Source organism: Panthera uncia (assembly GCF_023721935.1).
Source record: "Panthera uncia isolate 11264 chromosome B3 unlocalized genomic scaffold, Puncia_PCG_1.0 HiC_scaffold_1, whole genome shotgun sequence".
Taxonomy (NCBI): domain Eukaryota; kingdom Metazoa; phylum Chordata; class Mammalia; order Carnivora; family Felidae; genus Panthera; species Panthera uncia.
Genome location: NW_026057582.1, coordinates 41,658,745 through 41,673,292, shown reverse-complemented (window position 1 = coordinate 41,673,292; position 14,548 = coordinate 41,658,745). Strand labels below are relative to the sequence as shown.

Here is a 14,548-nt window from a genome sequence, read left to right as displayed (position 1 = left end):
ACCCTAAGTGCCTTCTGAATCATCACAGAAAGAGTAAATTACGTCCCATGTGATCTTTCATGGTACAGCCTTTGACATGTGTAGTTTGCATATGACAGATATGGCAAGTCTTTGTCAACCAGTATATTTAATTTGTAGTTTGCATATGATAGATAAAGCAAGTCCTTATTAACCAGAATACTTAATTAACTGGAACATTATATTCTGCAGATAACTGGGATAATAGGAATATTACTGCAACTTATTAAAGCCAATTAAAATTTTCTGAAGATTTATGATGCCATTTTCTTCATTTTTTTAAAAAGAGCCTTAGCCTTAGGGTCAATAGTTGCTGATATAGTGTTTTAAAATACTGTCACTTTTTGAAAAAAATATCTTTTCTTATATAAAAAAAACCCTCTTATCCAATTAGTAGTACCCTAGAAGAGGCTTTCATATTTCCTGTATACCTTTGTTTACTGCCCCCCATCCCTGAGTCCCCTGAATTTCCATTTCCCTTCTATTTATTTTTTTAGGCCAGTTTTCTCCAAGTTATGTTTTGTTTTCAACTAACCACTTATTTTGGATAGAGTATTTTGTTGTTGTTGTTTGCTGTTTGATTATTGTTTTTAAGGATGCAAGAGATTTTAAATATGTTACTGATAAAGCAGAAGGAATGAGTGGAAGGAGAGATTGCAAATGCAGGTGAAAAGTGATGGAGAGGAAGTGATCATGGACATAGCAAAAGGAGTTCACATCGGAACGGCAGGAACACACACATTAAAGATGGTCCCAAAGTCATGGTCACTAGCAAACAAAAGAATGGAGACATTAAGGCAAAGAGGAAAGCGTCTGTTGGCATACAACTGCTTTGCTTTTTGCAGAAACGGAAGTGTGGTCATGTGACGAGAGGAAGTGAGGATGAACTGGGTACTTGAGCACATTCTCTGGGGAAGGCAGTAAGATGGCCACCGCCAAGAAGTACCAGTGTGGGCAACAGCCTAGTGGACTCAGGTGCATTTGGAAACTATACATTTGCTGGGAAACTCCTGGATCTAGTTATGAGATGTATCGAGCAATTCCAGTAACCCAAGTAACCCGGGAGTTGTTGAGTGTGGTCAAATGTGTGTGAGGAAAGTGTAGAGGACTTGACGGATTAGTTAAATGCTGATCAGGGAAGCAGGCGGTGTCCTGAAGGTGCAAAACTGGGGAGACTAGAAGGGCTCCAAAGACCGGCAGTCCTGACGAGCACAAAAGCAGAATCTGTGATTTTACTAATAGTGTTTTCATTCTTCTTAGAGTGGGAGTGCGCTACCACTGACTCCCAGGGCTGAGATCAAAGATGCTGGCTTTTGACATCTTCAAGATGCGGAAACTAGATACCCTGTAAACTTAATAGGGTGTCACCGTTTAATCATGTGTTAAGCCCTGCAACGGCAGGTTTTGGTATTTGGTTTCTCTGCTACACTGTACGTATCCCACTAACAGATCCCATCTATACATGTCCCTTCTTCCTTCTCCTCCCACTTGATAAACTCCCCACTCCCACTCCTCAGAGTCCATGTAACATCCCTGCGTTCTGGGCCAATGGTGTGATCTTTCACGGCTGGTTCGAAGGTTACCTAGGTGTACTGTTATTTAAGAGGAGGTCAGAGAGGGAGGGAGCCAAAACACAAGAGACTCTTAAAAACAGAACTGAGGGTTGATGGGGGGGTGAGAGGGACGAGAGGGTGGGTGATGGGTATTGAGGAGGGCATCTTTTGAGATGAGCACTGGGGGTTGTATGGAAACCAATTTGACAATAAATTTCATATTAAAAAAAAAAAAAGAGGAGGTCACCAGCTCACCTGATCTGTTCTGCCTTTCGACTCTATGTCCGCAAACTCCAGAAGATCCTCGGCTCTGAAGTTCAAGAATAGGAGCAGAAGAGTCTTCGGTGACAGAAAGAGGGGACAGTTGCCTACTGATGCCACTGTGTGAACTGGGGCAGTTGGCTCCTGGTTTACATCGAGTAACTGATGATCTGGAGGTACCTGGGAAGAAACAGTTCATACCAGGTTGAGAACCTGCCAAAAGAAAAAACTGGAAACAGATTTTGTTCATTTGTATTATTTTTTTAAAGTAGGCTCCAATGCAGGGCTTGAACCCACAACCCTGAGGTCAAGACCTGAGCTGAGATCAGGAACTGGACACGTAACCAAATGAGCCACCCGGGTACCCCTGGAACAAGATTTTAAATGCCCTGGCAGTAAAACACATGGCAGCGGGAATCACAGCCCTGATGGAACCTTCCTTGAGCTCATTTCTAATTTTATCAGAGGGGCTCCTAAAAAGAAAAGTCTGCGTTGGCAAGGTCTGTGTCCCTAAGCTGAAGGATCTTTTTAGATAACTCTGTCCACCAAAACTGAACTTTAGAAAATGGCGCTTGGTCTGATGCATCTGTTCTGAATTAGAACTGCTAACACAGTCAAACAGTTTACCTCAAGGGAGGGAAACTGTGACGTCATGCTTGCATCCTCCTTATTCTTCCTAAGGTTGGCTGTTGAATTCCTAACTAGCGAAAGTGCCCACAGTGACTCCTGTCGAGTCCACCCTACGCTTTTCCATCGGACTGGTCACTAAAGTCCAATTTGGTTGTGTCTCCTCAATCACCTCTGGCCTCTACCCGCTCTTACAGATGAAAACGCAGGCCTCAGGATCCTCCACGGGTTAAGCCCCTTCCAATCATGATTAATCTCCATGGACCCCCACCCAGGGTTGGCTTCATGGGCCTGGAGCCAGTGCAGTCACACAGGGTGCTGTGCTTCTTTGGAAGAACCTCACATACCCTCCCCCCCACCCCTCTCCAAGGTCCAGGGTGCCATGTGGAAATTCTTTTACCTTTCAGTTTTTTTGTGTGTGACTTCTTTTTTATTATTTATTTATTTACTTATTTAATTTTATTTTTGAAAGAGAGAGAGAGAGAGAGGCACAGAGCATAGGCAGGGAAGGGGCAGAGAGAGAAGGAGACACAGAATCTGAAGCAGGCTCCGGGCTCTGAGCTGTCAACTCAGTGCCCGATGCGGGGCTTGAACCCATGAACCACGAGATCATGACCTGTGCCGAAGTTGGATGCTGAACTGATTGAGCCACCCAAACTCCCCCTTCTATCTTTTTTTTTTTTTAAGTTTATTTACTTGAGAGAGACAGTGAGAGAGCGTGAGTGAGATGAGCAGGGGAGGGGCAGAGAGAGGAGACAGAGAATCCCAAGCAGGCTCCATGTTGTCCAGGCTGAGCCCAATGCGGGCTTAAACTCACGAACTGCAAGTCATGACCCGAGACGAAATCCAGAGTGGGTCACTTAACCTACTGAGCCCCCCAGGTGCCCCTCTAAGTGACTTCTGATGGGATAATGGAGCACAAGCAGGGGGCTTGGAGCCTCAGCTCAGGCTTGGTTTTGCCTCCTGTTGTCTCCCCACCTCCTGGGGTGGGTTTTCAGCCACCACACCTGAGTCCTTGATTAACAACTGTACAGGGACCTGGGTACTGGTATGGGGAGTGTTGGGATCTCAGGGTGAGGCTCCCAGTGCCTGCTGGGGCCTGCATTCACCCAGCAAGCATCCCTCTGTCCAAGGGAGCAGATGTTAAATAGCAAATAAAAAATGCCATGGTAAGTAGAGAGACAGAGAACATAAGAAAGGAAAAAAGCCATTTTCTGCTTTTTGAACAAGGAACTTGACATTTTCACTTGGCACCGGAACCTCAAATTACATAGCTAACCCTGCCCCCATCTGAATACTCCATTCCAGCGAGGCTGGTTCTGGCTGCGTTCTGACACCTTACTCTTAGTACTGATAGCTTTAAGCCATTTACTGGGTTGTTCCTCTACCTGGAACATCCTGAATCTACCCAGGCCTTTAAACAGTAAGATCAAATCCTGATCGGTTCATTCAGTCTTTGCTGTTAAGTCACATGCATCTACACTTTCTTTGAACTTTCACCGAAGGAGCTCATTTTGACGGTAGTCATGCACTGGCTTCCCCGGGGCTTCACTTTCTCACGTGTGAATGCTTCGGCTCTGTCTGCAGAAGCTGCCTGCCTCTCCGTCTGTCGGAGACTGTTCTACACTCTCTCACCATCCCTTGTTCTGAGTAAATGTTTAATTTTGAAATAATTTTATATTTACAGAAAGGTCGGAAAGACAGTCCAGAGAGTTCCCAGATGCTCTTTACCCAGGTTCCTCCAATGTTAACATCTTGCATCTTCTGGTGCATTTGTCAAAATGAAGAGATTAACACTGGTAAGTACCATTGACCCCATTCCAAATGTTCTTTGGATGCCACTAGCTTTATCACTAATGGCCTTTTCCTGGGCCAGGACTCCACCCAGGACACCACATTACATTCAGTCATCGTGTCTCCTTGGCTGCCTATGTTTGTTCACAGAGTACATTTATTTTTCCTTGTAAGTTAGGAGTGTCTCTATTTCCAGTAGACACTCTGCTCTGCAGAACAGAAGCTATCATCCTCTCTGGGTCACAGAGGTTATGTCTTGGCGTGGTGCTTTCTGAGATGGTAGAAAACCAACCAATGAAATGCAAAATCTTGAAATAGCAATGGCGTCTTGGCTTTAGTTTGGCTTTGAATAATCATGTCACGGACTGTGTGAGTAATCACGTAAAGCAATCTAATCAGAACTTTGAGAAGCAGTGGTGTCCAGAAAAAGAACGCTTGAATTCCTGAACCATCATCTCCCGCAAGAACCTAGCAGAACTGCAGAGTAACTTAGCTGTGAGTGTTCATTCTGTGTTCCAAGCCTCTCCATCTATGACAAAAGTGTATCTTGTTTTCTTTCCTTTTCTATTTTTCTCAGTCTTGGGAAGAACAAGGAGAAGTCTATAAAAATGGAATTAGCTATAGCATCTATTATTAAGTGTCTCAAGTTGCCCTAATTAAAATGTATTATATAATCTTGCATTTAAAAGAATAAAAAATGTACGAGTTATCAAAAAAATCAATAGAAGAATTAGACCAATTATTATGCCTAAATTAATGCTATATTAGTATTGTTATTACAAAAGTGTCAAAACACATAAGGTTTTTATTTTACATATCCAAAATGTTTACTGTGACTTTCACAACTATGTTTCTTTTTTTAAAATATTTTTTTTGAGAGGGACAGAGTATGAGTGGGGGAGGGGCAGAGAGAGGGAGACACAATCTGAAGCAGGCTCCAGGCTCCGAGCTGTCAGCACAGAGCCCCATGCTGGGCTTGAACTCACAAACTGCGAGATCACGACCTGAGCCAAAGTTTGCCACTTAACTGACTGAACCACCCAGGCACCCATCCAACTATGTTTCTAATTGAGTATTTCAAATTCAATGAAAAGAGTCTGTTTAAAATCCAGTGAACTCTCATTTATGTTCTTCCAGAGGGGCTGACACTCAGATACTCCAGGAGTCATTTTTAATTTATCTTTCAAGTATTTTTCATTAGTGAGTTATGCCTTCTCATGTTTTCTTAGGGGAATATCAGGTTTCATTTTGTGATCATTTGGCAATTACAGGCCAAAAGGAGGAAGTCCAAACATAGGTTGGGAAGCTAGTTGAGCAAGGATTGAGACAAAACATTGGCCATAGACACTAAGAAGTTGGTAAATCATGTGTATCTGGGAGCGTTGGATTTGTAAGCCAAAGTAGTGATTTCTCCGGCTTCCTCATTTTCACTAAGTGTTATGTCCTGGCTTCTGCACCTCCTGGTCCCTAAGCAATACAGCTCAACACCCATTTTCTGCTGCCTCACACTGGTTGATTTATGGACGAGATCCGGGAGCAGTTGAGCCACTGGAGACATTTAAATCATTGTCCTAAAAAGGCACACTTTAAACTTCAGAGCCAGGCCCAGAGGCACGGTCAGGGCTTGGGCCATGAAACAGTCATCTCCAATCCTGGAAGTGAAAACACCATCCCACGCTACACAGTCTTGTGCCATTCACTTAATATAAAGCCAACTCTGACAAAAATCATATTCAGAATGTCACCTGGGATGCTAGGTGACATCATATCTATTTTCTATTGTCTATGCCACAGTGAGTGCCTGGGCATCACAAATTCAGTTAGTGAAAAGTGTTTAGACTTTAATAAGTATTGAGAGTAAACTGTATTACAAGTGATAGGTTGGAAGTCTCTCATTAGTCACACCAGACGGCCCCCACTCTTCCTTGTAAAGACATCTGCTCACGTGAGCCATAGCAGTAGGGCCATCTTGTGTCATTTTTCATATTCTTCATTCACAGGCTCTGCATGTTCCCCAAATCAACTTAACTCAACAAATAGTTATTAAGCCACGATTCTAGGGCAGGATTGTGTCAGGAACAGGAGTTAGATAATGAAGAATACACAGTCCCTGCCTGCATGGGGCCTTCAACATGGTATTGGGATCAGACTTGTAACCAATTAACCATAATTTAATGTGAATTGGAGAGCTAGAAGAAAGGGAGTGATTCATTCTGCCTGGAGCAGGGAAGTCTCTATGGGTTGCTACATCAAAGTTGGCTTTGAACGATGAGCGGGGCTTTGCCAGACAGAGTTCTAGGCTGAGGAATAGGCGATAGAGTCAGAGGAAACCACAGGAGCAAATACTCAGAGGGGTAAAGAGGACGCTATGAAACAATGGTGAGATGAGCAGCTCTAAGGTGCTGAATTCTGAGTACAAACAAGCATTGAAAATCCTTTCAGGAGTGTTGTTCAGATTAATGGTCCACAGAACGTACGCAATCAATGTACACTATTATAAGGAAAAATAAGCAGGTAAACAAAAATGATCATTAATGGTACTTTATCAGTGAGAACGTCTGACTTCAGATACAGAAATCCAAACTCGATCAGTTTACGCAAAAATGGGGAGTTTTTAGGAGCTTAGCAACCAAGGGACAGGGCAGCCAGGAATGTCCCTAAACCTCAGGAACACCTGGGACCTGGGGCAGCGTGTAGGCAGACAGTCCCCATCTCCCACTGCAGGTGCCAGATTCATGTCTTCTCACTTGGCCTCTGTTTGCCTTTCTCTGCAGAAAATTTAATCATTTGAAGCTCCCAGCTTTCCAGTCTTGTAGCTAGCCTCCTGGGAGAAATCTAGTTGCCCAGAGTCAAAAATCTTGAGGCAGGAAATTGTGTCTTACACTGATGCCTGGTATAATTTCTGTGGCCACAGATCACGGCGACAACACCAGGAAAGGGCAAGTGGGGCCGGGGTGACAGGGCCCTGGGCGTCCACTTAGAAACCTCAAAGCAAAAAGGGCAAAGAAATGCTGAGTAAAGCCTAATCAGAGTGTAAGGTGTAGGGTTCTCAGATGACAACTTGAAAAGCCATGTGATAAAAAGTAACTAGGAAAAGGTCTTTGGAAAGTAGATGAGAAAGAAGCAATGGGTCAGGTAAGAGTCTGTGTGAGCAAGCACAAGACGACTTGGAAGATAATGGACCAGACTCTAGACATCATTCTAATAAGAGCCCTGCCGTTGACTCTCATCTCTCATGAACACAAAAAATCAAGGACATATTTGGTTCTACTAAGCATTATACTGAACAGTGAGCTAGAGATCTTATCCTCACTTGCCCCAAGCTATGCCGCATACTTACCTGAAACACCACAGGTAGCCCTGATGCCCAAACATAAAGACACGGTCCTGGGGATGGGGGATGTGGGCGGGGGGTGTTGGGAGGGAAAGTGGAGTCTGGAGTCGGAGAGGTAGGGGGTGTATGACAAGAGGCAGCATAAAGTCCTGGAAAGGCTTCCCGGAAGGGCAGGGCACCGATTGTCTACGTCCTCTCGGGTAAATCACTTGACTTCTCTTTGTCTGTATTCTTTCATACTCAAATTTAGTGATTGAGCAAAATGATCTCCTAAATCCCTGTAGCTTTCTCTCCTTTGATTTAAAGATATTTCAAGCAAGCACCTGCAAATCATGTTTAACCATAAAACAAACTTTGTCGATTTTCAGCTAATTTTTTATACCCATTTATATTGGTCAAGGTTTCAGAAGGAAGGGAGAGCAAACTCAAAATTAGGATACTTTATTAGAAAGGTGGTCAAGGTTTAGGGCTATAAGGCTATATGGTTCCCTAAGCCGCCCACTGCAGCATCATCTGGGAGCTTGTTAGCAATGCAAATTCTTAGGGCACCTGGGTGGTTCAATGGGTTAACTGTCTGACTTTGACTCGGGTCATGATCTTGCGGTTCGTGGGTTCGAGCCATCCGTCATGCTGTAGGCCGGAGCCTTCTTTGGATTTTGTGTCTCCCTGTCTCTCTACCCCTCCCCCGCTCATGCTCTGTCTCTCAAATATAAACTTCAAAAAAGATTTTTTAAATGCAAATTCTCAGCAGCCACTTCAGACTATTAAATTAGAAACTGCAGTGGGGGTAACCTGTGATTTAAGGAGCCCTCCAGGTGATTCCAATGCAAGTTAAAATTTTGAGAACCACTGTATGTGATACCACAGGGGGGAGGGAAGTACCCAGGTGTAAGGAAGGCTCCCTCTTACTATACTTAGGCCTGAAGGGACAAGGAGAGGGAGTGATTGGAAAAATCTGGAAGGAGAGGCTTGCCTGAGATGATTATGACTTTTCATTAAGGTAGGCATCCAGCTGGGAGTTCCTGAAAATAGTCCTTTCCTTTGATATCTCTTAGGGACCCCCCTTGATCAGTAAACCAAGGCCAGAGGACGAGACAGCCTATTTCTGTAGTCCGTACAGTTCAACTGCCACAAAGAAAGAGAAGTAGAGAAAGGTTGTGGGGCAGGTAGAAAAAGAATCTGGAGGGGCAAAGGTATCTATATACCATGTTTCTACAATAATATTATAATCACAGAATCAGGGCCTAGACCACAAGTTCTCCTAGCTTTAAGCTTCTTTGATGAATGATTCTTCTTTGATGATTCTTCCAACCAATCTCTTGAAAGTCATACTTTAAGCATAAAACTAGCTTTGACTATTTTCAAATAATCTTTTATAAGTGTGTTTCTTTTAAATATGCATGATCTTTCCTGCCAAGATGTTACAATCACTGAAGAAACATCGAAGACAGAAATGCAATCCTGAATTTTGACTTGGAGTTGGTTGGAAGTTACAACAATCACTTTGACATTTTGTCTTATAAAAACAGGTAAGATACCAACAATTCAACAAAAGGTTATGTAAAAAGCCATATTTCAGCTTATTTTTTTAAACTCATGTTCCATCAAATTACAATGGCAGAAAATATTCCTTGTAGTGAGGGAATATTTATTCTCATCAGTATTGGTTGAGTTTTCATTGAAGTCTATACGGAATTTGCAAAAAAGTTACTCACTTATTAGGTAAACACTTAACCCTAGGATTATTGAAAGGGGTCAGCAGGGTGGATGGTTAATACACAAGCAATATACCAACTTTCTGTTTCAATTCTGCACTGCCTTACTCTTTAAAGCCCAAGGTCTCCTGCACAACACTGTTTTACTTACTAGTATTATTCACTCTATGTAGCTCTGAACACTCTTGATTCATTTCACAGAGAAATATCTTTTAAAATAACCTAGTTGTTGGTTATATTATTATCCGTATTTTTTGTACCAAATTTTTTTCAAGACTTGCTAATTATCTTCTTGCTAACCATCTCATCTTATTCAAGACGTAAATATGAAATATTTGGGTACCTATATAGGCATATTAAAGTGACCTTTTAGGGGAGCCTGGGTGGCCCAGTCGGTTAAGCGTCTGACTGTAGCTCAGGTCATGATCTCATGGTCGGTGAGTTCAAGCCCTGCATCGGGCTCTGTGCTGACAGCTCAGAGCCTGGAGCCTGCTTTGGATTCTGTGTCTCCCTCTCTCTCTGCCCCTCCCCTGCTTGTGCTCTGTGTCTCTCTCTCAAAAATAAATAAACATTAACAAATTTTTTAAATAAAAAAATTAAAAAATCTTTTAAAACCTAATTAGTTTTTATTTACCTAAAATGTGTAATTAGAAGAAAGGACTAATAATTGCTATATTTATGCTATACACATCTTGTTCCTAAAACAGTATTAATTTATTCTATCTGGAATAAGATTTATTTTCTCTATCTATAACTAACTTTAAAACTAAAAAAATCTGTCACTTCTCCCTGTTTTTACAATGTAAAAATAAAAGCGTCTCACACTCATTTAACACCTACCATGTGCCAAGAGTTTTACATATATGATCTCTAAACAACACAACACTGTGGGGTGGACTTTACTATTCTTATTTTACAGAGAAGGAAAGTGAACCTTCAACAGCCCAAGTAAGGGTTTTAAAAAGTCGAGTCCAGTTCCAAAGTCCATATTCTTTCCAATACGCTCTGTTGCCCTTTCCATTTCAGCTACTCAGCACTGTTGAGCTCTTTCTGTATGTAGGGGAAATAGTTCCATCGTACAGAAAATAAGGACAATTACTGTTCAGAGAGCAGAGAGATCAATTTCAGCCTGGACAGTTACAGAATACTTAGCAGAGGATGATGGGTTCCAGCAGATCCCAGAGCAGGGCAGGGTTTATATAGGAAGAGAGCCTGGAACAGCTTCCAACAAAGGAAAGTGGAGATTTTGCCTTTTTCGTTGTTGAGAGCAGAAGAGGCATTTTGAAGAGGGATGATGGGTTGGAAGCAGAGTCTCACAAAGGCAAATTTGGGAGAAGAGGGCAAGATGCACAGAACAAACAGAACCTGGAAGAAAGACATCTAATGGAAGTTGTTCAAGCAAAAACATGCTCTTTAAAGAGAGACAGGATTTCCCCTTTAGAAATGTGTATTGCAGTAGGACCCTTTTTCCCCTGCTAAAATACAGGCATTCACATGGTGAAAGTCGAAAGAACACCAATAATCATAGTTTCTTGTGCTTGGAAACTGGTCATACTTATTCTTCATGGTCATGACTGAACCCTTGTGTGATGCAACCAGAGCACCCCTTACCCCAGGTCTATGTCTGCCAGAGGGGCTCCATTCTTACTTAGGCAACCCATATATTTGTGAAGCACATGTTCTGGATTTGTACTCTAAAGAAGATTTTGGGATTAACATGCATTTCTCCTGGCTCCCTTCTCCCAAAGAACATATGATCCTTAACACTTGCTTGTTTAGATCATTTCTGGACCCATGTCTCCATCCAGTATCAAGCATTTATTTCCTCACTGCTGCTCAAAGTTGTCACCCTTCCCTCAACTATGGCTCCAAATCATGCCCATGTTTTATTAAGTCTACAGTTGTTTTCCTAATTCCAGCTACCTCTTATCTTGCCCATACTCAGCCTCTGACTACTCGGTCTTGTTACTCCTTACACCTTCTGTCATCTGGAGAGTTAGATTATAGGTTGACCTTGACGATTTTTGCCGAACATTCATAGAAATCTGAAATGGATTTTTAAGTATTCCCAATGTACCTAAGAAAGAATTTCAAATCTATTTGGCTGATCCTAGATATGAATCAGCAGAAATAGTATAAAATTTCCTTTAACGTTTTTTTTGATGATAGTCTCAGTCTTAAATAATTTCCCAGATGATAGAACGTGTTTTTCACTTCAAAAGAACAAATAACAATTTTATTAAAAATCTCTAAGCCCCATTAACAACTCCTTGAATGTTTTTTTAATGTGATTACCTTAGGCCTCTGTCCTACTTTTAACTGCTCAGCACTCAACCCCCTTCCCATTTAGGGGGAACTTCCCCCCCAACTACATAAGTCTTGCTGGGAAATTGTCCCATATCCCACAATGGAAGTCAAAAGAGGCTTTTTAAAAATTATTTACTATTATTATTATTATTATCATTTTAGAGAGAGCACAAGGGGAGAGAGGCGGGGGGAAGAGAGAGAGGGAGGGGAGAGGAGGGGAGGGGAGAGGAGGGGAGGGGAGGGGAGGGGAGGGGAGAGGAGAGGAGAGGAGAGGAGAGGAGAGGAGAGGAGAGGGGAAGGGAGGAGAGGGGAAGGGAGGAGAGGAGAAGGGAGGAGAGGAGAAGGGAGGAGAGGAGAGGAGAGGGGAAGGGAGGAGAGGAGAAGGGAGGAGAGGAGAAGGGAGGAGAGGAGAGGAGAGAGGAGAGAAGAGGAGAGAGGAGAGGAGAGGAGAGAGGAGAGGAGAGGAGAGAGGAGAGGAGAGGAAGAGAGAGAGACTCTTAAGCAGGCTCCATGCTCAGCACAGGGCCCAATCCCATGGCCCTGGGATCATGACCTTAGCCAAAATCAAGAGTTGAATGCTCAACTGACCAAGCCACCCAGGCATCCTCAAATGAAGCTCTTTAGGAAGCATAATGCTCTCCCTGCCCCTGACAATGGGGGGCAGGCATGACTGGGTTTCACTCCATCAAAGCCCTGTATCCAAAACTATAAATCTCAAGAAACCAGGATGGTTAAAGTTTCATGAGCAACAGTGGCAGACGGGTGTTGGGTTGTGATGGCAACAGCAGTATCCTGGAGGATGTCCCGGCTGCTCGGCTGTGAAGGCCCTCAGTTCCTGCACATTTTCCAAGGTTCTGTGAGTCTCCCTTCCCCAGTCCATCCACTAAATCTCCCTTTTGCTAACCAGCCATAACAGCTTTGGAGGCTCCCAGTCAAGAGCTCTAAGACCAACTCTCTAGGACTTTCATGTGCACCCAACCCCCTGGTGGCCTCTTCTCATGTCCTTTCCCCTTTTCTCTAATGTCCTTACTTGCTACTTTTCTTGTATTGTGGCCCTACGAGTAACACACTCTGTTCTCAGGGAGGGGCCCACTGAAAGATTTAGGAAGATTTAGAAAGGTGTTTTGGAATTCTTGCCAGCTAAGCTACACGAACCCAATGGCAGACATTCTTGAGGGGGTACAGTTGGCCGTTACCTTTGCTGAACACCTGGGCACAAGTTTTCCCCTGGAAGAGAGATGGCTGATTCCTGGGTGAAGGTGGAGAGGGAGAATCTCTATGATCACCAACCCCACTTCTCTCCCATGTCACTCAAGGCTCTGTGATGCCAAACAGCAGGCAGAGATTCATTGACCATACAGTAAAAAGGCCTGTCCTGATGGTTCTGAAATATTCACTTTAAGCCAGAAAAACCGAAAGACATTTAGGATCAACTTTAGAATATTTCCCACAGAGACCAGCTCAATAAATTGAAGCAAGAGAGATTAAGAGAATGCTGTGCCACATACCTGGCCTGGTATAAATCTACAGCTTGGTTACTCTGGAGTATTAAATGCAGTCCTGGAAATTGTGCCTTTGAATACCCACCCCTGTGTCTCAGTTGGTAAGACACTGTCATTAAGACTATACAACTATTTTCTTTTTATAATACCATACACACTATTCCTAAAGCATATACAGATAATGTAATGGTATTAATCATATTTTACATGAATTGATTAATTTTACATTAATCATATTTCAGCTGCGGGTGGGAGTGTTTATGCTTGAAATAATAACTTCTTGTTAAAATAAGTAACTGATTCTAGTTTGTTTTCTAAGTCTGGATTTTTTTGTTGAGCTTGCTTCCTTGAATGATCTTGTTTGCTTTTCATTAAGCCTTCACGTTGACTTTCTTGGAGTTGAGCCTTTGTCTCTTCTTCCCCTAAAGTCTTCCTTTGCTTGTAATTTGAACTGGAGTATTTACCCACGTGCATGTACACATGAAGGGAACTAACCACCCTCCAGCAATGTCACTATTGCCCTGAAAATCTTGAAAAATATGCCCTGACTGTAGAAACCTTTTACTTACAAATTCCTTCCTGGTAGGTTCTCCTGGAATATACTTTTCCTTCCAAATGGCCCTGGTGAATTTCATAATTGATGGATTAGACAAAGCATTCACAAGGCGGTCTCATAATTGATTGTAGTCAAAAAAAATTCAGGATAACCCAAAAGACCTGTGGCTGTTGACCTGTGTGATAACCCATTAATTAAGAAGTTATTGATGCCTACTATGTGTCTGGCCCTCTGCTAAGTGCAAGGAAGACAAGAAGGCATGACGCTTACTCTCATTTTCTTATGTTCTAAGAGGGGAAAAGCCAATTACACAGTAATTTCTATAAACAGCACTGAATTCTGAATGGGTGGACAAGCCAGCTTTTCATCCCGGAGCCAAGGGATGGCTCAGTCCCTTGCAACTGCCAATGGTCCACCAGTATCTTCTCATTTGGGACTTGCCTTTTTTTTTAATTTTTTTTTTTAACGTTTATTTATTTTTGAGACAGAGAGAGACAGAGCATAAATAGGGGAGGACCAGAGAGAGGGAGACACAGAATCCGAAACAGGCTCCAGACTCTGAGCCGTCAGCACAGAGCCTGATGTGGGGCCCGAAATCACGGACTGCGAGATCATGACCTGAGCTGAAGTCGGCCGCTTAACTGAGCCACCCAGGCGCCCCATGGGACTTGCCTTTTAAACCAGAAGCTTATGGATCAGTTCACAAAATATTTATGCCTTATGCATGAGCAGAAAGAAAGAAATGGGTAGAAGAGCATGCCAGGGTACAGCTAATGCTGTTAGCATATACATTTGTCACTAGGGAGGAGGACAAGTCAGGAACTGGCAGAGGCAGCTGCTTAGGCAGCTCCACTGTGATTTAGGCCACAATCTAAACACAA

At 42.9% G+C, this 14,548-nt stretch overlaps 1 protein-coding gene across 1 annotated transcript in view; it reads right to left on the bottom strand.

The window, feature by feature from the left end:
• SLC35F4 (solute carrier family 35 member F4) overlaps positions 1-2,232 on the bottom strand; it is a 30,686-nt gene extending 28,454 nt beyond the window's left edge. The window contains exon 1 of the mRNA XM_049612701.1: positions 1,827-2,232. Coding sequence (XP_049468658.1) covers positions 1,827-2,082 — 256 coding nt within the window. The 5' untranslated portion in view covers positions 2,083-2,232. The remainder of the gene's footprint in view (positions 1-1,826) is intronic.
• Between the last annotated feature and the right edge of the window lie 12,316 nt (positions 2,233-14,548).